General features: G+C 33.2%; 2 protein-coding genes across 5 annotated transcripts in view; one reads left to right on the plus strand and one right to left on the minus strand.

The window, feature by feature from the left end:
• LOC119832595 (hydrocephalus-inducing protein-like) overlaps window positions 1–15,007 on the minus strand; it is a 29,312-nt gene extending 14,305 nt beyond the window's left edge. Inside the window, exons 1-42 of the mRNA XM_038356314.1 lie at window positions 14,912–15,007; window positions 14,451–14,660; window positions 14,174–14,372; window positions 13,678–13,816; window positions 13,327–13,451; window positions 13,039–13,221; window positions 12,585–12,793; window positions 11,852–12,089; window positions 11,502–11,706; window positions 11,352–11,419; window positions 11,044–11,264; window positions 10,602–10,835; window positions 10,386–10,507; window positions 9,949–10,135; window positions 9,647–9,796; window positions 9,341–9,534; window positions 8,861–9,126; window positions 8,068–8,510; window positions 7,822–7,991; window positions 6,693–7,473; window positions 6,442–6,612; window positions 6,181–6,363; window positions 5,536–5,745; window positions 5,300–5,439; window positions 5,045–5,186; window positions 4,753–4,970; window positions 4,526–4,675; window positions 4,391–4,453; window positions 4,210–4,307; window positions 3,692–3,832; window positions 3,423–3,623; window positions 2,959–3,149; window positions 2,652–2,884; window positions 2,098–2,259; window positions 1,992–2,032; window positions 1,847–1,915; window positions 1,550–1,749; window positions 1,217–1,471; window positions 1,027–1,137; window positions 839–959; window positions 491–656; window positions 22–153 (exon numbers count right to left, since the gene is read on the minus strand). Coding sequence (XP_038212242.1) covers window positions 22–153; window positions 491–656; window positions 839–959; window positions 1,027–1,137; window positions 1,217–1,471; window positions 1,550–1,749; window positions 1,847–1,915; window positions 1,992–2,032; window positions 2,098–2,259; window positions 2,652–2,884; window positions 2,959–3,149; window positions 3,423–3,623; window positions 3,692–3,832; window positions 4,210–4,307; window positions 4,391–4,453; window positions 4,526–4,675; window positions 4,753–4,970; window positions 5,045–5,186; window positions 5,300–5,439; window positions 5,536–5,745; window positions 6,181–6,363; window positions 6,442–6,612; window positions 6,693–7,473; window positions 7,822–7,991; window positions 8,068–8,510; window positions 8,861–9,126; window positions 9,341–9,534; window positions 9,647–9,796; window positions 9,949–10,135; window positions 10,386–10,507; window positions 10,602–10,835; window positions 11,044–11,264; window positions 11,352–11,419; window positions 11,502–11,706; window positions 11,852–12,089; window positions 12,585–12,793; window positions 13,039–13,221; window positions 13,327–13,451; window positions 13,678–13,816; window positions 14,174–14,372; window positions 14,451–14,660; window positions 14,912–15,007 — 7,838 coding nt within the window. The remainder of the gene's footprint in view (window positions 1–21; window positions 154–490; window positions 657–838; window positions 960–1,026; window positions 1,138–1,216; window positions 1,472–1,549; window positions 1,750–1,846; window positions 1,916–1,991; window positions 2,033–2,097; window positions 2,260–2,651; window positions 2,885–2,958; window positions 3,150–3,422; window positions 3,624–3,691; window positions 3,833–4,209; window positions 4,308–4,390; window positions 4,454–4,525; window positions 4,676–4,752; window positions 4,971–5,044; window positions 5,187–5,299; window positions 5,440–5,535; window positions 5,746–6,180; window positions 6,364–6,441; window positions 6,613–6,692; window positions 7,474–7,821; window positions 7,992–8,067; window positions 8,511–8,860; window positions 9,127–9,340; window positions 9,535–9,646; window positions 9,797–9,948; window positions 10,136–10,385; window positions 10,508–10,601; window positions 10,836–11,043; window positions 11,265–11,351; window positions 11,420–11,501; window positions 11,707–11,851; window positions 12,090–12,584; window positions 12,794–13,038; window positions 13,222–13,326; window positions 13,452–13,677; window positions 13,817–14,173; window positions 14,373–14,450; window positions 14,661–14,911) is intronic.
• Window positions 15,008–15,421: 414 nt separating this feature from the next.
• LOC119840780 (E3 ubiquitin-protein ligase lubel-like) overlaps window positions 15,422–27,241 on the plus strand; it is a 15,217-nt gene continuing 3,397 nt past the window's right edge. For 3 of the 4 annotated variants that reach the window (XR_005288328.1, XM_038367537.1, XM_038367529.1), the window contains exons 1-16: window positions 15,423–15,734; window positions 16,662–16,851; window positions 17,941–18,083; window positions 18,851–18,937; window positions 19,600–19,926; window positions 20,002–20,290; window positions 20,754–21,179; window positions 21,261–21,739; window positions 22,344–22,472; window positions 22,758–22,949; window positions 23,020–23,376; window positions 23,496–23,616; window positions 23,713–25,913; window positions 25,994–26,191; window positions 26,326–26,553; window positions 26,711–26,851. Coding sequence is in view for 3 of the 4 variants with exons in the window: in XM_038367537.1 (XP_038223465.1) it covers window positions 16,662–16,851; window positions 17,941–18,083; window positions 18,851–18,937; window positions 19,600–19,926; window positions 20,002–20,290; window positions 20,754–21,179; window positions 21,261–21,739; window positions 22,344–22,472; window positions 22,758–22,949; window positions 23,020–23,376; window positions 23,496–23,616; window positions 23,713–25,913; window positions 25,994–26,191; window positions 26,326–26,553; window positions 26,711–26,851 (5,508 nt within the window). In the remaining variant the exon portion in view is untranslated. Of the gene's footprint in view, window positions 15,735–16,661; window positions 16,852–17,940; window positions 18,084–18,850; window positions 18,938–19,599; window positions 19,927–20,001; window positions 20,291–20,753; window positions 21,180–21,260; window positions 21,740–22,343; window positions 22,473–22,757; window positions 22,950–23,019; window positions 23,377–23,495; window positions 23,617–23,712; window positions 25,914–25,993; window positions 26,192–26,325; window positions 26,554–26,710; window positions 26,852–27,241 lie in introns of all 4 variants that reach the window. The other variant, XM_038367546.1, reaches the window with a different exon arrangement.

Consider the following 27,241-nt stretch of genomic DNA (forward strand, 5'->3'; position numbering starts at 1 on the left):
AAAAAAAAAAAAAAATGTTACCGGTTACTTCCAATGAAAATAGGTCCAAATTCAAATAACTTATGCTCGTCTATGTAAGTTACTTTGTAAACTTTGTCTTCCACAATTCTTCGAACGAAATTTTCAAACATTTTTTTGGGTCGGCTATCCAATCTGGAGTAAATAAAACAAAACGAAAATATTGAATGTTAAATATTGCGTTGCGTTTTATTCTGATTCAATGATAAAATAAACTAGGTGATTTATGTACATGGTAACATTTCTCAGGGGAGTTAAACAAATGAGAGTACTTAATATTATAAACATGCATATAATGAAAATCGGTACAAGTAAACATTTTTTAAAGCAGTTCTTAAATAACGTGCGTATGGAAGGAAAACCGCGTGTACAGTATAATTCTCGCCCTAAACTGTTAACAACAGGGACCTGGCTAAATTCCTCTTAAGAGGCAAAAGACATTTCATAATGTTTAAGGCATAAAATGAGTTACCGTGGCAAATCACAAATTCCAGAAATATTAATGTCGACTCGAGATTCTGGCCAACCGCTAACTTCAACAAATCGTTTCACATTGTAATTACCCTCCACTTGCGGACTAAATGAATATTTACATCTCACTAGATCTCCAGGTTGCAGTATTATTCTATCGTCATGATCTATATAACCACGTACAAAATATTAATTCCAGATGAAGAGAGAAAAAAACGTTACAGTTTAAGTATCCAACAAAATCATAATTAGTTTTCTACATTGTCTCGTAAATTTTTATTGGTTACAGAACTAAATTAAAAATGCAGTTACGTGAAACAATAATAAGCACAAAACAATACAAAAACACCTTTTGTGGATTTCACACTACGTAGTGGTAAGGGATATAAGTACTCAGGGTTTTCTTCCGATATTATTTTCTCAACAGACATGGATGGAATTTCACTTGTGGATGTTTGTGAAGATGTAACCTACGAAATGGTTCATTTTTGAGATTTGATTCATATCTAAATTTTATGATTATATTCTTAAATTTACCTTTTTACCACACGTGCAGTGCCATTTTGAGAGTATATGAAGAACATTCTCTTGGGTTGTATCATCCAGTAAATTTAAATCAGTAAGAGGATTGCATTCGCATTTTTTAATCTTAAAATTAAAAGCTTTAATAGCGTTTTTTGTTACAAAAAGAATAGATCACCAATTATGCCGAATATTAAAAATATACCGGTGCTTCCTCCAAGTAACGCCATTGCAGTGGTTCTTCATTCAGAATCAATGGGAATGTTTTCGGCAATAAAACTGTAAACTCTTTGATATTTACGGGACATTTGAGTATGTCAGATACTTCTTCTTCTTGAAGAGCTTCTCGAACAAGTTCTGAACGTAAAAACATATTTACAATTGCTCTCTTGTAGCGCAAACATGGGCACATAACTAGCGTTAATGGAAATCCTCTATCAGTGATATCGACATCGGACGCCTATAAAATAAGTTTAACATAATGTGTAATTAATTATAAAGACTGCACAAGTTTTTGTTCTAAAGGCAGATAAAATACCTGTATTTGCATCTCCGACTTTTTCTTAACTTTCTTATGAGTTGAACCTACAACCTGTCCATTAAAGCCAACTATGGGAAAGCCTACGTCACATTCTTCTAATATCCAATTATTTGCTAAATTAATTAAATTCTCATACGTGTTTTTCAAATAATCATTGTATTTTGTACTCATTAAAACGTATTCACTTGTAGGTTTTCCTAAAAACCCAATATTATTGAAAATAATGTACTTTTTATATTATAAAATTGTTTAAAAGAACCCTATTTCATGTTCAATGTAATAAGTGAAATGTACCTTTGGCATCTTCTTTTTTAATTTTTTTCTTTGATTCGTTATCAACAACCAACAATGACTTACTGCGATCTGTTGAATGATTAATTTGAATTATACGTTACAGTTGTTATTTTAAAAATTAATTATTCATTTTAATTACTTTTACCTTTCGCACTTTTCTCGGGCTTAAGACTATCATTGGGGTATCTACAAAAGAAGATTTATTTAAATATTTTAAAAATTGACCGTGTCCTAGAAAGAGCACAATTTACCCTCTTTTTTCGAAATATTTCATTCTCCTTTCTTCTAAACCGTAGGTAATATAAATGGACTTAAGCTCAGGATTTGCATTTTCATACTCATCATCTCCCATTTCTTCGAAAGAATCCACAATCTCTGCTATTTCTGTTTCATCGTATACTTTTGATAAATTTCTAAAAATATAAAAGCATACATGGCAAAACGAACGAAATTTTAGAGTTTATTATATTACATATAATATGGCGTCGAATAATACCTACAGGTTATTTTAGACAATGAGCGAGGAAATAAAACTCCGCCTAGGGGATCGTTGACGAATACTAACTAACGCTTTCCAATTAAAGCGGCTCGACGAAAAAAGGTGGAGTTTAGTCGGTCGGTCCACTGCAATAGTGGATTAAACTGTGGCAGTCCGACATAATAAATAATCATAATCTCACTAATACTCAAACGTTTTATTATAATCTATTATAATCCAAATCCCATTGCCAGAGGCCTTGGATTTCGGCAAAAGCATTATATACTATAATAATATATACTAATTAGACATTTGGAAAACGCTTACTCATCTATATTTTCATGTTCTCTTTGAGTTTCTTCGTAATTTTGAACCCACTTTGAAAAATCTGCTTGGCACAATACGAGATGTATGTTCCATATGTTGCTTTTACATTTTATGAGAGTAGTTATTACTAGTGACGGGTTTTTGAAAACGATACTTGTTAAGGTGTCTACGATGAACCCACGGCTAAATTTAGGTTGACTGAAGTAATCGTTGAGGAGTTCTTGGGTCAAATCCTTTTAAAACAAATAATTATACAGTAGATAAACATAATATGCGGAGGTAAAATTAATAACAAAATGACATATACCATATGGAACATTGTTGTAGAACCCATAGCTCCTAGCGCTGTATGGGATGCTATAGAGGATGTGGGAGACCTTTTTTTCTTTTTATCACTTGCTTTGGAACGAGGGGTGTTTACGTTTTTACTGTTTGACAAAAATTCAATTTTCTTCCATATAATATCAAATTCATCATCTGTTTCTTCAAATATATTGTCTATTAAACATAGGAGTATATTGCATGTTAGTACACTTATTTAAAACGTACTAAACAAACTTCAACAACGGCGTTAGTTAATACATTTTTGTAAATTTTATTTAATTGGTTCAGCAATGTTTATTTACATAAAAACAGATTATAATACAATCATAATATAGGGCTAATATAACAAACATTGACAGCAACATGCATGCAAATTTAAAATTCAAAAAGTTTCAAAATATCGGTGTTATTTAAATTGTAAACATAGGTAATTATTGAGAATTATACCTTCACATTCCATTCCTGTTTCATCAGATTCTTTATTACATTTTCGTGTCAGTTCGTACATTTCATTTATAGCAGTTATTAACACCGTTTTGGCGCTGCATTGACTTACACGCAATGCTTCAACCACACATACGTCTGCATTAATAGTAGGTAGACCCAGGGCTTTGCCAGTTGAATATGCTATTTCTTGGCAATGGATTTCTAAAATATACTTTTTTAATAATAAATGGAACCTTGAAAAATTATGGCTATGAGTAATGAATACAAACCTTCACATGGTGAACCATGAAAGAATATGAGCATCCCTTTTGAGTGTTTGTCGGTATCAATAACAGACGATGCACTATCACACACATCAAGACACTCTTTAAGTGGATCAACACCATTGTCTTTCATAGATTTCATAATATCTTAAATCAATTTTAATTGTATTAATATTATTTATTTAATTTTTTTTTTAATGTCATAAACGGGCAATTGAGCTGGCTAAACATTCGCAGAGTAATGCCTCTGCGAATGCATTGCCCGCTTTTAAGGAGGAAGTGGTAAGAAAAGGATTTACGATTTGAAAGAAGGTACGGACTGGGAAGGGTAAGGAAAAGGAAATGGGCTTCTGACCCTACTCACCGTACGAAACACAGCAATATGCTAGAATTTCACGTCGGTTTTTCTGTAAGGGTATGGTACTTCCGCCGTGCGAGTTGGCTTAATTCGTGCCAAAGCCTGCTCGACTCCCACAGTAAACCTTCAAACCTAAGGTTATGAAAATATTTTTTTTACATAATACCATTAACAATTTCTGCTTCAGTTCTTGCCTTTCTTGGACCAGCCGCATCCTTCACAGCTGATGTTTTTGGAGCTGTTTTAGGACTCTTTTGTGCTTTTCTGTTAAAAATATTTATTAATATAGACAATTTTATTATATACTCTCTAATGTAATCAAGAGTAATAATGATATTATTTTTTACTTAGTAGAAGCAGATTGCCGTGCAGTTGAAGCTTTGGACATCTGACCTTCTTCTTCAATACATCTGTGAGGAAAAATAATTAATAATGTGATAAAGGTTAATAAAATAATGTTAATCGGCAAATATAAAAAATACCTCCTGACTTGTTCCTTAAACTTAGAGTAAAAATTCAATATTTCTTGAGGCATACCCGCTCCTGGTTTTATAGCCGAAACTAACATTTCATTAGGTTTATTATAATATTTATATAGCAGTTGATAAATTTCATCTTCCTTATTCCATTTGCTAAAAATTTTGGTATTTAATTACAGTATTAAAGAGATAAAACATTACATTCCACGCAGTTGAAGAAAAATACTCACACATCACTATGAGCAATAATTAATTCGATTGGAAATGGACAAGGATTTGTTAAACCAAAATATATATCTGTAGTTTCAGCCCAAGGTAATGTAGGTGGGAAGTTGACGTTTGGTCCTATGATATGAACTTGAGGTAAGATCCCTTGTCCTATTACAGGAATAGTCATTCTATTTGGATTCATATGGAATTTAAATATGAGAATTCCTTCGTACGGTAACTGTAGATATAACGATTATAATTATATATTTATGCCTGTTAAGAATCTAAATAATTTTAGAAAAATTTCAATACCTCCATTGTAGGCTTGAAAGCCAAACTCAACCATCCACCTTCGTCCGGTTCATATTTACCAGAATTATCTAAGACCGTCATAGGATTGGGTCCGGGACTCTTCGCTTTTAAATTTACGTACCAAATGCAAGTAGGTTTTCCACTGTTATTCATTTGCAACAAAAAATAGGAAAACTTACATTAATTGCATTCATGTCTCATTTAAATTACTAATTTTAAAAATATGTATCTAAAAGTAAATATAACAAGACGTACACATTTTTGAGTGGTATGGAGCAAATTACTTTGTCACCACATCTTATGGTACCAAAGTCTATTGTTTTTACGTTCGAAACTAAATATGGTACCGCACACAATGCTTTAATTTGAATCGGAATAGTCACACCATACGGCACCTAGAAATAAAATAATGTGAAATATAAATAGAAGGTAGGCCTGCACCTTAACAATTTGATATTATTGTTTTTTTTTTAAGATAGTAAAGAATTTACGTCGATATTGAAAGATGTTTCAACATTCTGTTCTAATTCAGTGAAATCGTTTGAAGTAGGGGCAAATGTAGCTTCTAATTTTCCTGTTTCGCCCGCATTCAGTTTTCCGCATAATTTTAATCCAAGCCACTGTGGAATACGAGTTCCTTTGGCGAAATGGAGTTTAGTTATTATAGGTCCGTAATTAATTATGTCAACACAGCACTGCACCTAAAATATTAACAATAGTAATAATTTTTAACAAAGAGTGTCAAAACTAGACCAAATTTTAATGACACCACATGGAAGAATAGCTTTCAAATAATATCTATTTTTGAAGTCGGTTGAAAAAAAAAAGTTTAACATATTGAAAAATAATGTATTCGGGCACCAGATCGTGGGCGTAGCTGAAATAACTATATAATTCCTAAAAAGTTCATTTAATAAGATAATGTAACTTTAGGTACTACTTATTGTTGCACTTGGCCTCGTGTAGGGCTGCCGAAGGGGTCACGGACGAACTCCAACAAGCACCCTCTTACTAGTTCAGCTCGATGTAACACAATGGGCTTTTAGTCGGTAGGAATCCGACATGAGGCACGGCCCTTTCCCCGTGACCGTGGGTATCTATGCAAGATTTCCCCACTATAAAAAGGTACTACTTACTGTGCTGCCAGTAATAACTACTCCATAATCTATTACGTATGGCGTTGTCTGAAAGCCTGGTATTGGTATCATTTTGGACGAAGTAGAATAGACATTTAACACGTCTGGACGCATACGTATGTAATTGATAACTAACATCCTTTCAATAGCAAGTTCAATATCCATCGTGGATGGATACGCATCCTAGAAATAATTGAAATAAAATTGAACATTAACAGAACAATGAACCGAAAAAATATTTAAGGATGTCGTAACCTTTACCCAAGATGAACAAATATGCCATTCCGATTGAAACATAGGATCTTCAAAGCACTTCTCAGTTAGCGGTGAATTTAAGTGTTCTGAAGTGCTTCGAATTAATATTTCATGTATGGATTCTAAATATTCTTCTGTCAATGTAGGTATTGCTTTATATCCCAGTTCCGGGTTAAGCTAAATGTATAAAAAAACATTGACTTAGGTGTTAAACAATTGAAAATGAATTGATTGATCTGCGGTCGAGATCTCGTTACCTTCGAAATTTCTGGCCTTGGTAACGATATGTATACTTGTGGTATCACTCCCCACCCAAATACTTCAATAGGTATAAGTGGCAAATGTCCAATTTCTAACATAAATTCCGTGTTAAAATAACCCATTGCTCCTGGTCTTACTTCAATATTGACATCAATGGTTTCTTCCGGTTCCAAAATTTTTTCATCTGGTATGATGTTTAAGATGGTTCCATACAAGTCGTTATCAAATTTAGGTTCATTTAAATATGTTTTATATTCAAAAGGTAACTGTGCTATATTAGTCATGATAAGTTGTTCTATTGCATTTTCATGGAAAGATCTTATTTTGAAATTAATTTTACGTGCGTTTAATTTGTACATCAAATCACAGCTTTGGCCCGTCACTACGATGGTTTCGGGAGGACCACCAAGTACTTCACATTCCAAGATAGCGCGAATATTCATATTTAGCTTAGGTCTGAAAATTACTTGAACGTATTGTACTTCATTCGGTTTTAATAGACCGCGATGTGGTGAAAACTGTAAAACGTCATTCGCCCCAATGTGGAATCGCACATCTTTCTTAAAAAACTTATAACTCCATTCAAATTCTGATTCAAAATCCGCATCTATCATTGGAGTTATTTTACTCATAGTTTTGAACCTTTTAAAATTAAAATCCTCTTTGACGTCATCGTTATTTGTCGAGCTGATCTCGTCAAGTTCATAAGGAGGAGATGCAACGTCCCTGGCCGTGGTTTCTTGCTCTGGATTATCAACTGCAGATCCAACTGGAGTTCGACAAGCAAGTATTTCATACATGTCTGCATAAGTATCAACACGTATTTAAAAGTTACAGGGCAAAATTTGATACAGATTTTATTTCGAATAAAAAAAATTATGGGTACCATAAATTGAATTAATAGCACGTATTAGATAAAGTAAAGTAATTTATAAATTTTATAATTCTAATAATAGTTGATATTTACCGCTAGCCTCTGTTTCATTGGTAGAAACCATATATGCACTGCCTTTACTTATATCTTGTCTAGAAATTTCCGGCTGAAAACCAAATGAAAATTTTATAACTGACTAAAAAATATCTACGTATAATACTAAAATTCTTATTACCATTTTTGTATCAGTGATTGCAAACTTTTTCCAATTAAATCTGTAACAAACTAGAAGAGGTGTCACATTTTGAATTTTTATAGTTTTACTTTCAATGCTTCCATTGAGCACACATTGAAAATCAACTCGTGGCGATAACACAAACATGTTTGGAAAGTTTATTTTTCCAATTAATTTGATTGCATCCTAAAATTATATGATTTCTGTTAATTATTATTTTATTCAAATAATGGTTTAAATATGGTAATGTGCACATTTTTACTTTGTTCTTGTGGCCTTTAAATTTTATTCTGAATAAATCACAATATACTCGAGATTTAAGATTTTGATGTTTGGTTGTGTCAAATAAAATCTGTATTTTCATGACTTCTTGGTCCTCTAAGCGTTCTTCAATCACATGCGTTAGATTAAAAGCTAATTTTATTTTATTTATATCTTGAAAGAAATGTAGTGGCTCATTTCGCAGTGGGTCCACTGGTTTAAGAGTTAAAAAGTCAATAAATATCTTAGATTGCTGGAGTCCATTTTCGGTAATAATATTTGGCACATTTAAATCTGATTCTCTATACCATATACACCCACACAAGTTTTCTTCGTGTGGTAATACCTTGTAAGTGCCTTGCTTTTGAATAAGAGCGAAGGGCGGTTTGACGCTAATTTCAAAATCCAAGGGCAATTTTGAAACATTTTTGATGGTGACAATATCTGGAAATTATAATCTCAGAACAGCTATTGGTCTCTTTTCTTTCGTTCGTGTATTCTAATTTACAGTTAGGATTATTAATACATATGTAAAATTAAATATTATTACATACTTTATAATGGATTAATTTCCGTTAAGCTTTGACCAAAATTTTACATTACTCAGAACATTACTAATAATAGAAAATCAAGTGTAAGCAATGGTTGGCATGGTTATGATTTGCATAGGTGATCATTTTTCCTTTGCAGCTCTTTATTGATTTATACCCGCAACCCTGAGTGACACGTGTCCACCTCGCTTTCCACCGATTTTCCAGATATTCACTATAACTAGGAGCAATAAACCTACAAACCTGTTAATTTATAGAATTCACTGTAAGGACCATAATCATACTGAAACTCCAATACGTTAGAAGAAACCTCTATTTTTGGATCCACAAATTCCGCTATGATTTGGCACTCCAATAGTAATTCCTTTTTGTTTATGCCCTCTACGCTTCCAACCAAATACCACATTTCTTTCACGGTGGCCACTTTGTGAGATAAACCTGTTATTGTTAAATCCAACTTTTCTCCAGCAGCCATTTTGAAGTTCTTAGGGTCCAAATTGAAAAATCCTCTATAATAATTAAATGTTAGACTTTTTGGTTTGAATTAATTATTCGCGTGCCCTAAATCTTTTACTACTTCAAGGTCCCTAAACAATAACTTGTTATATTTTATTGAGAATTTTTAATACTCGAAAGTGATTTACTTATCAAGTCAATCTGTCATTGTCACAATCATGACAACTTTCTATAAATTAATTCGATACAATGTTTGATAGATCTTACGTAGTGTGTTGCTTTGTTTTAGGAGCTTTATAGTGTTCACTCCACTCAAGGGCATGCATACGGGTGCCACAGTTTTCCATTATAACTTGGCAATTTAGAGGGATTCTCGTAAAGTGACGGCCCAGCATCACCTTGTCTCTTAATTCGCCGACTAATATACTAGTTCCTATACCTGTAGCTGATAATGGTACCAACTACAAAACAAAGAGGTACACTTTGTTATCAAATTAAGAAAAACTGCAATGCTATTTTAATTTAAATCTAAAAGAAAAAACATAGTGTAATTTTTGCAAAAAAAGTGCTTACTATATCTTTTACTTTTTCCAACTGAATTACCGCCTTATTAGAGTAGGTGTCAGCATCTATAAGGTACAGATTAAGTAATAAATCCGTCTCAGATTCAGGTTCAATAAATCCTTCCATAGGAGTTATTTGCCATCGACCATCACGATTTAACTGAAACATTTTTTTTGTATGAAAGTTGTTTCATATAAGTGAACCACAAACTGTTGTAAGTTATCTAAGCGTTTAATGAGCGTTTTCGGTCTTTGAGAGTAACATACTTGTTAGGTATATATTGCTTAAATCAACAAAATATTATTGCATACCAGGGACGCTCGGAAGTTAACAACGACTGGGGAGTCATTGCATAACGTAAGTGTTTTCTGAGTTTTTGTTAACAATTTTACTTGACCCCAATGCAGAGCCATGGGTGCACAGGTCACTATAGGTCTTACACCGCATCCATTGATATGGCAAATTTCTACAGGTGTTGACAGCCCAAAAAGATGAACCCTGAAAGAATGTATTACACAATAATAAAGTCATATAATTTTATGATAATATGTGCATAATTATCGCAACAAGTTATTATTTTACAAAATTTTTAAATAATCAATATATATCAAATGTTACTTGCAATACACTATGACAACTACTTAACTATATCATTTTGTAGTGTTCAACAAAATTACATAAAATTAATACAAAATATTTTATATACACATGTACGTATGCTTTATTTCTATTTTCAATAAATTCATACCGTATGGAATATTCCTGGGCACCCAGTACACTAGTTTTTATAGTAACTGGTAAATATAGGGTACTGTTAGGTTTTATGATGCCTTCTTTTACTCCAACTTCAATTTCTAAAGTTGAAGGTTCCTAAATGTGGAAAATGATTTTAAAGATTTTGCGTAAGAAAATTATGTTATATTATAAAATAATTGAGCAAATGATGCTTCGATGAAAAATTTACCTCTGGTTCTACTATTGTGAAGTACCCCCAGAAATTATTACTGGATATAGCAATTTCATGTTTATATGGGAAGTCTAAAAAACATGCTCTTAGGTTGATATCTGGTGCTGGTGTGATATGTGGTACCATGGCGTTGAATGTGACGGGTAAAACTATTGGTGGACTATCAGATTTATCTAACTCTAATTCTAAAGATGTCTGGTTTGCTCTTATTAAGTTTGCAGTTAGTGTTATCTGAAATATACGAGTATAATATATCATTAGTTGCACATTTCCGCGGTAAAAACTATCCTACTCGGGAATAATGTAGCTTTCTTTTGGTGACAGAAATTTCAAAATCAGACCAGTACTTTCGGAGCCTTTAGGGTTTATAAACAAACAAAAAACTTTTCCTGTTTATTATATCAGTATACATTTAGTTTTTACTATTTAATAAGATTACCTTTAACGAAACTCGCGATTGAGGACCTATATTAACTTTATAAGGGGCTATGTTAAATTCTCGAGGCCATTGAGGTACAATAGGTTTAGGAGTATCAGCAACAGCATAATCCTCCAATGTGATGCTACTTATTTCAGGCCCATCTGATGATATTTTGATATTTGCAGCGACATCGACTATTGATTCATTTATCACTTCAATTTCCATGGTTTTTGGAATTCCTGCATCCATCATTTATTTGCAATGGCTATAACTTATTCTATATAGTAATACACGCAAAAGTGATTTTGTTTAAAACGAAAACTTACCTAAGCTCACCATTCCGAAATCTAAGCAAGGAATGCTAAACATCAGTGATGGATAAATTACAACTCCTCTAAAAACACAGAAATTCATTTTTTCATTAATTTTGCAAAAAGTCTAAAAGAAAACTTTTATAATTGCATAAAATTGCATACTTTAAATAAACTTTCAATACTACATCCGTGTCTCGAATAGAGAAATTAATTTCTTCAAAGAAAGGACCTTGATTTGAGTTGCAGAAAGAAATAACGAAAATGTCTTTTTCACCGGGTCGTAAGCACCGCATCTCTGGTGTGCACGTGATTATACTTCCGAATAATGGCGGGACATGTTTATACACTATTAGTCCATTGATATGACCTGTTTACAATTAATAAGTCGTATAAATTTGACGTTAATAGGAGATAAACAAAGTGAGTTTTAAAATAACAAATTACATATAAGTCATTCATCGAAAAATAAAAAAATCACAAAACATTTTTTCTAATTTTAAAGAACACTGAACCTTTATTCATGGCTACAATTTCATAGTCGTATTTTTTGTTTATGTAAACGCAATCCATATCCAGTGTTTCTAAATTTAGGTTTATAGAAGGTGGTAACGACGTTCCGACAATTTTAAGGGGAATACGGTCGTTGACTCCGTCGATGTCCAAATATGCGATTGTGCTAAATTCCCCGATCTCTTTTGGTGAAAATGTTATTGTTAACTCTGTTGTTTTTTTAGGCCATAATTTTCCTTGCTAGAAATACAATATAAAGTAACATATTTATTTTATTTCTTGCTAAATACATAGTATCTATTCTTCTAATAAAACAGAAGCTAAACCATTTCTACGTATTTAATATTATCTAAAAGAATAATTGCTATGTAATATCACAGTAAATAAAAATACAGGAGTTATGTGTATGTTACTTATCACAACAATTTTTTATTCTTTTGTTTTGTGTATCAATCACTTAAAATCCACTCGGCTGATTTTTATGGTGCGTGGTTTAACTTGTAGGTTTAAAAAAATGCGGTTTGTATATAGGCCGCAGAAAGCTAGTGTTGATTTGTAGTTATTAACGTTTTTGATGATACTTGGCAGTAATGTTTTTTATCTACCAGAATACATGTTTTAGAAATGCTTTTTTTGCCCGCGGGTTCTTCTGCGGATGTAACCGCGCAGCAGAGCCTAAAATTTTTTTCTACATACAGTTTAAGATCTAGATCACTTTTCTTAATTTTTACGCACTATAGGAGATATAGAAAAATGCATATTTTGATGTTGTAGAGACTCATCAGCAACGAGCGCTTGAATTTCATCAAAAAATATCCTTGTATAAATCCTCTCATGTTCATCACTACTTAAAACATCATAATGAACTAGTTTTGCAGTTTTATTAGATTCATTTTCTTTTAAATTATATATCGCAGTTGCCAGTTTAACTTTTTCTTCAAAATCTGAAACATCATTTAAATATATTTATGCCGGCATGTAGGTAAATAAAATGTTTATGTGGGGAAAATCAAAATTAGTTTTAACAGTCACTTACAAATACATTATAGTATACCTACTAAGAAGCTGCAATCTCCATAATTTCTATATAATTTGCGATATATATATATATATATATATATATATATATATATATATATATATATATATATATATATATACTCGTATTTAGAAATAAAAAGGCATTTACCATAGTAAACACAATCATTCTTCATACACATGTAGGTTAGAACGTGATCAGACTTATTAGTGATTTTAAATGTCTGCTGCCGAACTAGTGTATTGTAGGTGTCAAAAAACCTAACCACTTGCTTTTCCAACTCCACGCTGACTGTATAAGTTGAACCAAATAATTCTATTTTAAACTTCTCTCCTGTTGATTTACAAATTGCATATAATTTATGTTAAAATCATAAAAATTTTATCATAAAAAGTACATAAAAAATCTTTTAGTACAGTTCAATGGCCTTTCAAATACCTGTCTCAAATAAAACACTCAATATGCTATTTGTGTCACCCAAGCGCATTGTCTTCAACGCAATTCTAACGTCAATTTTTTGATTAGGATTCAAGTACGCAGATTTTGGCTGCACCGAAAATGGACTGTAATTTATTGTTGCATACAAAATTATCTCATGTAGACGTTAAGGTGTTATTATAAAAATAATCTATATTGCTTACTAATCGTAGAAATTTAAATTAATTGATTACAAAACTAAGTACGTAGATGGATGATGAATACTTTTAAATACTATTTAACGTAACTTTCGAGCTCGTATTGTACGACTTTTAATCAATAAACTTGAGGAAAATAATTGTACATACGTACCATCTTGTGCTAAATGTAAAGCCACCGGGTACTATGCCAATATTGTGCACAGAAACTAGAACATAACTTTCAATTTTGAGTGGTGTCTTTGGGATTATTACTCGATCGGGGAAATCAAACACATGCCTTGGTCCCATTGCTGAAAAAAAAAAATATTTTATTATAGCCATAAGATAGATAGATAGACCGTTTTTTGGTCATTCAAGTCAACAATAAAATGGAAGTTCATCGCAATTGCCTTAATGCTTTTTAAAGAACATATTATATCGCTACATAGTATAAAACAAAGTCGCTTTCTTTACCCCTATGTCCCTATGTATGCTTTAATCTTTAAAACTACCCGGATTTTGTTGTTTTTTTTTTTTTTTTTAATTAATAGAGTGATTCAACAGGAAGATTTATATATACAATAACATCTATTAAACTACTCCGAATAAACGCGTGCAAAGTCGCAGGCAAAAGCTAGTATAGAATATAAGATACATTGATTATTTACCTATTAGTGGCAAAACGTATTGATCAACATCAGTGTAGAAAGTTACTCTATGAGTGTAGTCTTCATATTGTACAGGCTGGAAGGTTATAGCAAACGTAATACTAATTCCTGGAGCCAATCTGGATAGTAGTTGTCCTCCACACGGTTTTATAAAGAAATATGAAGATTCCTTGTATACCATATTCAAATACGTGGGAGCCTAAAAGAAAATGTCGTAAACATGTATGTATAATGTTTGGTGAAAGATGGAGATAATTTCGTAAAATATTTCCAATACCTTGCTTATGTTTTTAACAGAAAATTTGGCCACGACTTTTTCATTAGGCTTAAAGTTTTGAAAAATAATTATTCTAGGCGAAAACGACAATACTATTTTGTTACTCTTGCTACCAGATTTAACGTAATTCTCAACTTGTATAGGCAGTAATTGTTGCAAACGTTCTGTTGTTGACATTTTGATTTCCTTTAAATATTCTGATGGGACAATCTGGAAATATTTAAGAGAATTGTTATGATACGGTTTAATTTGCATACATACGGTCGAGTACTTAAAATGTATAATTGCATTTTGGAATAATCTTTAACAAATGAGTAAGTTGATAGATGATAATTTTTGCTAATAATTCCAATATTAAATACTATAAATTTTAATAACTTGTAACTATAGTCCTTTAATTCGGATTCAGAAATATTAGCAATACAAATAGTAAATTTTATTGCGCTGAAGAAATGATGCACCTCTTCTGATGGATCCACCAACTTCTTCTTAGCAAGCAAATGATATAATTCTGCAGTAAAGAACCCATTTTGTTTAAACTTCTGTAACAACTCCATAACAGAATCGGAATCATTCGAAGCGTTTTCAATGAATGTTTGTTAATTGTTTATGTTTTCACGTCACGTTGCTATAGTTATGTTTTATGACATAGCGATCGTTCATAATTTTGAATTATTTCTATTATTGAAAACACAAAGGTTTCTCCGTATATTGTTATCCTTCTCCATTTTTCTATTTAGGTAGGCATATTTGTTTAAAAATTTATAGATTTGCAGATAGCTCTCAAATATATTATTGGAAACATTCTTGTCTATGACATAATTATCGCTATAAAATCATTAACGTCGAATAGTATAATAGATACTTGGTACTTATTTACAAAATTATACAATATATTTTGTTCATCAATATTTTCATACTATAATGATTCGCGATGTGTTAAAGCGGCCAAGAGGGCGCATCGGGTTGAGTGCGGAAATAGCAACACGTCTTAATTTTAGTAGAATCAGGGCAACGCGGCCACGAACAGAAATAGAGGATGGAGAGACGCGGAGCACGCGTGTTCGTTCCTTCAATATTATCCGCGTAGGGCACAAGTTTAGCGATCCAGAGGTGATCGTGCTCCCTCGCCGCTGTTGGTGCAACAACCGATCTCGCGAGTGCAGTGTCCCGGTGCAAATATTGCATAATTGTTGTGTAAAACTATGCCACAATATTTATGCTCCTCTACGAAAAGTGCAAAATATCAGTGTCCCCTGAGAATAATTACTACACAAGACGAAGGCAAGTAGGCATTATTATTGCAGGCAGTTTGCTTCGAACTGGATAAGAATGTTATTTTCGATGATACTATTGCTTGTATTGAGGGAATGTTTTTGATATTTTGGGATATGAGAATGAGAATAAATGGGTCGACTAGATGTCGGCGACGTGGCAACGCCCGTTTTATCCCGGTCACAGCTGCGTTTTAGTTTGCAAATGATAATAATCTATTATTACAGTTAGCAAAAGCTTGCAACACCGATTCATAGAATGCAATTTCAAAGGCGAAACGTGCTTAAATTCATATGTGTTTATTATATATATAGTACATATAAAATTCGTTTGTATTACCTCGTAGGCAGCAGACATGCTGTGGTTGAGCTGTTATGACTTTTTTCTTATCATTAACAGCATCTTTTTGACGTTTGTTATAATGTTTTGATAAAGATTTCCAATTATCAGTAAACGTAAATACTCATTTAAAACTGAAATGTGAAATGAAGTTTCATAAATGCGTAGATATTAAAATAACCTAAAATCACAGACAATATGATAGTATATACTAGAATTTACGACTGTATTGAGAAATCTTAACATTAAAATTTTATATTAACGTTGTTTAATTTTTAAGATAAATATTTTGCAAACGTATCCCTAATTTTCAAAATTGTTTCCTCATTGTTATTAATGTTAACAAGTATAAAAAATAGTGTTACTGTCATTCAACTTGAATAATAATACACAATACATACAGGTACTGTAATGTCAACTTAGGTAATACGCACGTAGCGGTGCTGTAATATAAATAAACGTTATGATCAATGAAGCTAGCTATTTCAGATATTATAGCGAGTATTAAAAGGCTGGTTCAATTGTGAAGCTGCTTTTACAAAATCTCGATTAAAAGTTTGCTACTTAGCTTAGTAAATAAAGATAACTTTTCTATAGATGTTGAAGGGACGTGGCCGCGATATTAAAACCTCTATACCGGGTACTCCCACGCTTGGATTGCGGTCGTCGATTCGAGCTCCAATCGCAAAGCCTGAGCCTGACTATGAAGTGGTCGAGTTTCCCTCCGAGCAGTATGTAAACGCGAAATTGCAACCACCACCTCCACCACCACCACGGCCACCAACAGGCAAGTATATATTTACACCTTCTATGCTAATTTCTCGGTTTATCAAATTTTTCTGATTCCTAGCAACTTCTTCTTCTTGTTCTTTTTCTGCATTTATGCGGATGTCTAGTAAATTACCTCAAAAATAAATATATAGATTTAATTCGAATATTTACTTATCTATACCATGCCATCTCAGAGTAAGTCTATGGAGTGTAAAGTTTAATCGTACTAATATTATAAACATGAAAGTTTGTAAGAATGCATGGATGTTTGTTATTCTACCAAAAACTTCTGTTGAAATATAGATGTCATTTGGTACACACATATATTATAGTCTGGATTAGCTCATAGGCCACATTTAAGTACCACGCGAGTGAAGTCGCCGGTTCTAGTTAGTCTGGTAATAAGAACTATAATATATGGTATTGTTAGATGGCACTTCTTGTTAAATAATAATTTTTTGGATAAGTAAATGTCTTATAGCTGTCACTTTTTCCTGTCAAAACTTGTTTAAATGTCGAATCCTATAAAACATCGCCTTGCTTTGAAACGGGAAAGTGTTTGTACGTTGTTTATTAAACGTTCGACCCATCAATCCTCATTTTGTTAATGGTCTTTGTGACTGGCTGCGCTTTATTATCATCAGTCTAAATATTTTTTTGGCATTTGTGTAAAATCGCAGTACATTCATATTACGATCAAAGTAATATTCAACGCAGCCTTTTGATTTCTATCAATACAGATATGGGTGTTCAAAATGCCTGTCTTTGTTTGAATACTATATAACTAATATCCATGCAGCTCTATAAGGTATAATATGAAATGAAATGAAATGATATAATGTCATCCTAATTTGAACGTTAGGTACTTTAGTCATTAGTAAAATTTCTAATATCCTCATATGACTGCTTCCTCGATACAGTAGTATCTCGTTAGCGAGAACCGAGAACCGAGAAATCCTGTATTCGATTCCCGTTGCTAGGGCACAGAAGACTGATCACTTTCTTTTTAGAACCCGAAAAAAAATTATCATTGAAACAGATTTATAATGCATTTACCGCATAGGTAAGGGAACGGACACTCGAATTTACGCACTATTTACAACAGGACACCCGACTGACACATCATGCGGCTTATGCGGTGGCGGCGGAGCACGCGTGCGCTGCGCGGAGTGCGGCCGGCGCGCGCTTTGCGCGTCCTGCGATGACATGTACCATCGACATCCTAAACGAAGGAACCACCAGAGACAGGTTATTTATTAATCAAACAATCAACATTTTCTATTTGTACGATTATCATACACGTAATTTAACATATAAATATATTATTGTCACTGACAATATACAAATACTAAATAAAATATGATTAACACCGTCGCAAATTATTTACGTAGGGAAACCGGTGGCCAACCCGACCTATTTGTAATGATTATGTTCATGTATTGTTATATACAGTTGTATGGATTTAATTTAGAATAATACATTTTACGGCAAAGAAATCAAAGGAGGAGGTGGGCCACATGATGTTAAGTGGTTTCCACCGCCCAAAAACGCTATTACTTATATAAGCATATCATTCAAGAAAAATCTTCTTCTTTATGTGAATAATATTTATTAAAACAAAACCGACAGATACACTAGATTAAAAGACATTAAAAATGCAAAGTGAATGATTTAGTAACTAAATCGATCTTATTTTGTATTTCAAGAGGTATAAATATCATAAAAAATTACATGAATCGTAGAAGAGACAGGATTATAGAGTAGGTATGATGTTTATATCAAAGAAAACTAGACTATTAACTGAGTCATAATATGTATTTAAAACATCGACACCCATATTCAAATAGGCAATTAGTAGGTGGACCTAAATTAAAGTTAGCTTCGTCAAAGTATTGGAACAATGCCAACATTAGCAAGCTAATCTAAACAACAAGTCTTTTTATCTACTAAATTTATAGTAGCATCAAGTAAAGCAATAATATAGTAGATAAGTAACATGCAAATACATATTTTAGGCATTGCCACCATCGCAGCTAAGGGATGAAAGGCCACCTCTGCCACCAAAAGGAACGCCGCCTGTGCCACCGCCACGAAGACATAAGGTAAATAGATAAAAGAAACCTCATGTTTCTGTAAACACATAAAGATATATAATATGATTAGGTATGTTTATGATTAACCACATAAATGATACCTGAAAAATAGTAATTACCAATTCTATAGGCATAAGTGTTGTACTTATCTATATATTTATATATATATATATATATAAAAATATGATATATCTAAATTTAATTTTTAGTTTTATAGCATTGAAATGCTTTATAAATGAGAAATTTTGAATGAATAGAAAAAAATTGATCACGAGGCGGGATTCCAACCCGCGTTTTTCCAAACCGTAGCAACGTGTAGCCTCTCGGCCACCTGTGATCCTGCCACAGTAATCGGCGGGATAATTCTCATATGATGTATCTATCAAGTATCAGATGCTCTAGGAAGCTACAGGTCTTAGGTCTCTCTACTTAGCCTTAATTATTTTACATTCATTCAATTTACTGTTCTCAGGTGTATATACTTAAATACTAGTATTCGAAACGAATATTTGATTCAACAAAATTATTAAGAAACTTCTTATCCTCACACCTACGCAGAACCTATTTATGTTTTCCAGAAATACATAAGTGAAGATTCTCTCTGCTTTTCTAGTAGCTTTTTTATTACAGCCAAATTTCACTTTGTCGTAATAACATATTATTTATTTCAGATTGATCGGGCTTCAGCTAGCCCAAAACCTCCAGCAGTAGATCAGATACGAACTCCCATAAATATGATGCACAATATCCAAAATCACATCAGTCAAGTATCGACTCTTCCACATATGAATTTTGTAACTCCTCGTGCTCAAATACCACCCCAACAGCTAACATCGCATTCAAATTCGCATATCGGTAGTATGCCGAATTTTACGGGAAGTATGCATCAAAATAATGCTCTGCCAGAACCAGCCCTTCAAAATTCTCAGGCGGGATTTTCTTCATGGGGTCGCCCGCGAGCCTCATTACCCGGTTATAATATGCCACCTCAAGCTATGGTAATTAATAATTATAGTTATATTATATATACACATACATATATTATTATGACTGACGAAGTATTTTCATTATAGCCTCAACATATCGAACATTGGGATGGTCAAGAAAACCTTCACACTCAAAGCTGGGGACGTCCATTAAGACGTGGAGCTTCAGTAATGGAATTAGGAGGTCCAGGCGGTTATCCTCCATATCAGCCAAATCCTTGGCATTACGGTAGTTGTGCCAATTTAGAACATACGTGGGGAGGGCAGGGACCTTGGCCTCAGTCATGTTGTTATCCACCAGGAGCAACTGCTAGCCCGCGCCTGCTCCCACACCCACACGCCCATGTGCCACATACGCCACAACCATACCGAAGAGGTAGGACAGTTTTCGTATTATTTAATTAACAATACTTATCACTGTGTATGCCACTCAGGAATTATGTAGCTTGTTAGTAGGGGTGAATTACAAATTTGATAAATAGTTTATGTTTTACAAATTAAATCAACAAATATTTTAAGTTTTTATTTATGACTAGCTGCGCCCCGCGGTTTCACCCGCGTAAGTCCGTATCCCGTTGGAATATCGGGATAAAAAGTTGCCTATATGTTATTCCAGTTGTCCAGCTATCTACGTACCAAATTTCATTGCAATCGGTTCAGTAGTTTTTACGTAAGAGTAACAAACATCCATACATCCATACAAACTTTCGCCTTTATAATAGTAGTAGGATGATTATTATAATTAACAATATATTAATGAATCTTTGATGTTGATAAAACAAATATAAATGAATAAAAAAAATATTGGATAACCTTTATTTGTTACGATTTTTTCCTAGTGGAGAGTCGTGCCGTGTCGAGAGCTGCATCTAGAGCTAATTCACGAGCACCATCTCCTGCTTTGAGTATGAGATCACGTGCTTCTCGACGTACAAAACACCGGACTCCTTCGCCGTCTTTACCATCCAGTGATGCGGATTCTGAAAGTGAACCTGAAAGTGAAAAGCCAGACGCAACAGAAAATGACGAAAATGATCTAGGTCCGGCACCGCCACCACCGAGTGCTACATGGCAATGTGAACATTGTACATTTGTTAATGAACCAGGTGTTAGAGTATGTGCAGTGTGTTGCCGTACTCCTACGATCACACCAAAAATTATTCCAACTCCTGTTATTAAAAATGGAATGGCAAATTTGACAATAAAGGCAAAAGCATCGACTCATTTGATAAAAAAAAAGGTTGATGAACCTCGTACTAATCAAAGTTAGTATTACAACGTCAATTTGTGATTTTATTTTCATATGGGTACATACAGTTATAATACCGTATTTGTATTTTTTACAGATGAGATTAAAAAGTCAGATCGTACCGCAAAAGAGCGAGTGTCCACAGGTTGTGGCCCTTCTCCACCGAAAGAAATAAAAGTTTCGAATGTAAATCGTTTGGAAACTCCAACAAAGGAAAAGAATAATGATGATTCCCATTCTCGTCATGATATTGCCGTTGGACCTTCTCCACCTAAAGAATTACAAAAGAAACAAAATAATAATATGGACAATAAAACTACTCCAACACAAACGCGCAATGTCTCAGTAGAAAATGAAAAAAATAAAAAGCATAGCGTATCTGTAGGTCCTTCTCCACCTCGTTTAAGTCCTGTTGCCAAAGACAGAGGAGTAAATGAATACGATCATGGAGTTCAAAAAAAGTCCGTTGGAATCTCGCCGTCACGAGAAAATAATATGAGGCCGGAATCAAGATTTAGTCAAGCAAGCGTTTCCAATACTGGGACATCTCCACCACCCCAAAATATTTCAACGCAGGTAAACCAAGAAAAGAATAATGTACAGAACATAGAAATTATAATTCAAATGCCCAGTTTTTAGTGGACTTATTTAATTACTTATAATATATGTTTTATTATAAGTTATTTACAAATTATAGTTATAACAAAAAATTAAACCCCCATCAAATTTTCAGATATAGAACAAATTTAAAAGGGCCACATAGGAGGCATCGGTTTTCAATAATAAAAAGAATCATAAAAATCGATTCCCTCAAATTCAGTTCGCTAACATACAAAAATAAATATAGTCCTTTTTTTAAAATCGGTCAAATAAAGATTTAATGGGTAATTTAAAAGAAAAATGTAAATGAATTCGTAACATAACGATTACTGATTTTTATTTGCAACGTACGCAGTACGCACCTGTTTATTTACACCTTAGAAAAAAATATGAAAATAATATATTCGCATATATTATATTCATGTTTTTTTCATCTCAAATTAAGTAAATTACTCATCCGTTATAGTACGTTTGTATGTTTATATTTTAATACATATTGACTTTGATGCAGAAACAATTATTATACCTAAGTAATAATTTCAAAACAAAGCAGCAATAGTGATTTTTTATTTTTTTTAAGACTTATGACGTTCCGAATCAATGGGATAGACCCTCTTCGACTACCCGATCTCGACCACGGCGCCGATTTACGGATGAGAGTCGAAGAGAACGATCGCATAGTAGGCATTCACTTTCAAGTGATACTCGAGTAAGTTTTGAATAATAATTCGTTTAAAAATAGTTTCCAAAATTAATAATAGTTCTGTGATGATTATCAATTAATATCATGTTTTTTTAAGTTCTAAAAGCTTCATATTTGCTAGACATTCCAATCTCTGACAATAACTTGCTATTAGAAAAAGTATTTGTTGATTATTTAAATAATGTTATATTCCGAAGAGTACATATTTCTAATTTAAGGTTTTGTAATTTTTTTATCTATGAAGCTTTAGATTAGCTGTAGTATTAGCATTTGTTATTGTGTCATTTTCAGGAGAGTGAACGAAGCATACGTACAAGCGGTGGGAGATGGGAATGGAGAGAGCCACGTGATAGTAGCCCTGGAGGAGCAGAGTGGAGCGAGAATGAACGTAAACGTACAACAAGCCGCCTTACAAGACGTGCATCGCATCTTGATTTAAGGCGAAATAGACCTTCTCGGAGGTCTAGTTTATATGGCTCAGAAGTAAATTTAAAATTTAACAATAATTTATTTATATAAAATTATAATCAATTAAATACATAATTTTTTACAGGCTCCTTCACCAGAACCATTTTCAAACAATCGTGCTAATTCCTTAGAAGCGTTAGCAGGTGCTAATTCAAGACGCGAGGCGGAAAGAGGATTGGAACTGGCTCGCCTTATGTCTGAAGCTGAAAGACTAGGCTTTAGTGCGGCGGAAGTACAGGCAGCATTAGCTCAGAATCCTGTAGCTCCATTATCATGGCTAAGAGAACGATGGCCAAGCTTATGTGCAGGGGTCAGAGCAGCTGCCGCAAGATTAGCATCTGGTATAAATGTATCAGAACTGGAAGCTCGTGCAGCTCTAGCACGGCACAGGGGAGCTATGTGGCCAGCTGTCACAGAGTGTGTTGAGCGACATCGTAGACAGGTAGCTAAATCTAAAAATTAAAAAATATTAATTGTATTTATTTTTAATTAAATATTTTAATTTTATTTTAACAAGTTAGCAAATTCGACGACATTAATACGCCCACACAACTTTCACAGATGGGTGATATCGGAGTTGGTGAGGAGAGGAAATTACGTGGTCGCGTATGGGGCTCTCCTGTTGGAGCTGATGATGAGGCCACTCCTCCATCGTTTTCGAACCGGTCACACCGCAGCCGCGGTAATGAAAAACAAAACAAAAAATAATAAATTTCATATAAACAGACTCGCCGTATCACCAAGCTACATCATCATAATTTTCACATTTACATTTCAGCCGAGGACAGTTCAGACGAATTCGATGTTTCTGCAAATAATCTCCAAGATGACGACTGGATGTATTTACCGTTAGATATAAGAGACAAAAATATGCCGGAAATTGAGCAAAAACCTTTACTTAAAGAAACATTTAATACAACACCCGAAAATGTACAAGATATTGCAGATAAATTAAAAGCACTGTTAAATCTTGCTGGAATACCTTCTATAGAAGAAAATTTATTATTAAAAGGTTTAACAGTGAAAGGCTTAACTAAAAATATGAGAGATACTAAATCTGAAGATACTCCTGTAGAAGAAAAGGAAAATTTAATGGAATTTGTTCAATCGGAAAAAGATTTTATCGAAGCATATAATGCTTTAACGCGATTAAGTCCATTGCCAAACATTGAAATGAAAAACAACCCAGCTATCGTCGATTTAAACGGAAATAGAAATGATAATTTTGAGTCGGTCAGTCAAATAATTGAAACAAATAACACACAAACAGAAAAATATGAAGAAAATTCACAAAAACAAACACAATTAAAGGGAACTTCTATAAAACAATTGGAGCATGATGAGATTAATCTACGATCAGAAAACAATCATTCTGCCAAATTAATAAATCACAACACAAATATTTCTCAAGAACAACGATCAAACAATCTGAGTGATTTAGTTGATAATACACAAAAATTAATTCAACAAATGAAAGATGAAATTGCGTATGATATAAACTCTACTCACGACTCTGCAGATACTGAATCAACTTCTAATAATTCTGAGGTATCCGTACATCAAGAATCAAGTTATAGCGAGTCAGACAATAATACTGAGGATTTGACATCTGATGAAAAAGAAATTACAAGTAGCGATGAAGAAATCATGCACGATAATTTAAAAATTGAAAATAAAGATTTTACTAGTTCGGAAGACACCGAGCAGTTTGAAGAAGCTATTGATTATATTGAAGCACCTATAGATGTGCAAGATAATAATATAAAACCATTAGGTTCGGAAGCTCAAACATTACGTTATGAACAAACAATAACGGTAGAAAGTAGCCCACAGTTATCTAAAATAGAAGATGTTAATAACAACTTTTTTGAAGTTGTAAATTCATTTGATGAAATTTATGAACAAATCAACAACGATGATAATTTTGCTAAACATATTGAAAGCGAAATTGTAGTAAAAAATAAATGTAAACCTGATAAAGAAATAATTAATCAATCTACTAAGGAAACATTGTATAAAACTCACTTTAAAGTAGGAACGCCTTCAAAATTGGTTATAACTGAACTAAAATATCCGGTATATAAAGGTTTTATTGAAAATATATGTGCAGAACATGTAATATCAAATAAAGAAACCAAAACAACATCAAATAATGCAGAAAAAGAGATTAAAAATACTATTAATAATAGTAACAACTATTTAGAAACTTTGAATATAACTTTGATTCCCGAGGCTTCAAACACATTTGAACAAAAAAACAGTACACATAATCAGTTACAGGGCGAACAAGCCAACGAGTCTGCTGATCTTGATGTAGTAGAAAAAGTTAATGAAAATCAGGACATTATTGTCGAGAACTCTAATACCAACGATATTACCGAGATGAACATTGACAAAGCAATTGATAATAATTCATCGAAACAGTCACCGATAATTAAATCCAATATACCAATACTTGTTAAAACGACTGTCAATAAACAAAAGTTAGATAAAAATCAAAAGGCAACAAATTCTAAATTGCCTATAAGACGTACTTCTATAAAACAGTATCCTGCACCCTCTCCACCCAAAACACATTTTGGCACCGTGCAAAATGGAAGCGTCAAGCAGTTACAAACAAAATTGTTTAATAATAAAACATTACCAAATAATGACAAATCATCTCATACTATTGAAGTGAAACCATCTACATCAGCAATAACAGTAAAGAAAAATCCAGCTCCACAGCCACCCCCATTACAACAAATATCTCCACCAAAAACCACAATTACAGAAAAAGAACAATATTTTCGTGAAACATGTCGTACCGAAGATGAATGGACCGATACGGAATCTGATGAAGATAACAAGCCATCACAAGACAGAAGAGAAATAACGCCCACACCTGAGTTACCCTCACCTCCGCCAATAACAACGCGTCGAATATCTGGACAGTTAATTGATTTAACTCGAATACAATTACCTGAAGGTTCCCCAGAGGTAATTAGAATTAAAATTAAATTCCTTTCTTATATTGGTATAAATAAAATTGATATTTTGTATATTTATTTTATTTATAGAGACAAGCTCGAATGCTCTTAGCAGAGGGTGCTACGGAGAATTGGGAACAAGCACAAATTGCCGTTGAATTGATTGCTCGTGGAACCGATGCCCCTACTGCACTTTTAGCCGCTCTCGAATGTGCAGATCTTGTTTCTGCACTAGCTTACTTAAATCAATACTGCGAGCTTTGTGCCGCACATTTCCCAGAACACGAAGTAAGTTTTTATCATAAATATTTTACATATACGACTGATCTTAGAATCTTAAGTTTATAAAATTATGAATATTTTAATCATTAACTTTATTTTAAAAAGTTCTTCCCACTCAAAAAGTTTTAATATTTTTACAGATGGTATCAATGTTACGATGCTCTCATAGATGCTGTCGAGAATGTGCTCGCCATTATTTTACAGTTCAAATCACGGAGCGGAGCATAGTAGACTGCGTTTGTGCATACTGCAAGGAACCTGAGTTGGAAATATTGGATGAAGATACTTGGGTCGATTATTTTGCTCATTTAGATATACTACTGAAAACTCTACTTGAAACAGAAGTTCATGAACTATTCCAGAGAAAGGTAATTGTGTCTTAGTTTACTTTTAAACTCAAACATTTATTCATTCAACTAGACTTCCTATAGAAGCACTTTTGAATCGACATATTATACAATTATAACATTTACCAATTTAAGCATATTTGATAATATCGCTTTACTATTTACAAATGAATTTTAGCTACGCGATCGCACGCTTGCTCGAGATCCGAATTTCCGCTGGTGCGTTGAATGTTCTTCAGGATTTTTTGTGCATCCAAAGCAGAAAAAGCTGCGATGCCCCGAATGTAAGTCTGTTACCTGCTCGACATGTCGAAAACCCGTAAGTCTTATTTTTAGTTTAATAAAATGCGTCATAAATAAAAAAAAAGTGAGCCGTCACGGGACGCCTGGCAGATGTGAAACATCGACATACCATCGTATAGCGACGCGTCGCCACGGCATGCGTCGCCACGCCAGAAGTCGGTTTTACGTGCGGCTATAGATGTTTCACATCAAAATATTTTAAAAATCAATAGTCAGGCGGGATTTGAAATCGCTTATTTTGCCGTAACTCATGATTTATACGAATTTCTTCTACGCTTTCGGTATCATGTGCCTATGGTGCATCCTACGCCACAAAATAATCAGTACAACCACGCTCTATATTAAGGCAATCCATCTTAAACTTACACAAAAAACAACCACTATGAAACATTTTTAAGTTTTTTTT

This window comes from Zerene cesonia, chromosome 1 (genome assembly GCF_012273895.1).
Source record: "Zerene cesonia ecotype Mississippi chromosome 1, Zerene_cesonia_1.1, whole genome shotgun sequence".
Lineage (NCBI taxonomy): Eukaryota > Metazoa > Arthropoda > Insecta > Lepidoptera > Pieridae > Zerene > Zerene cesonia.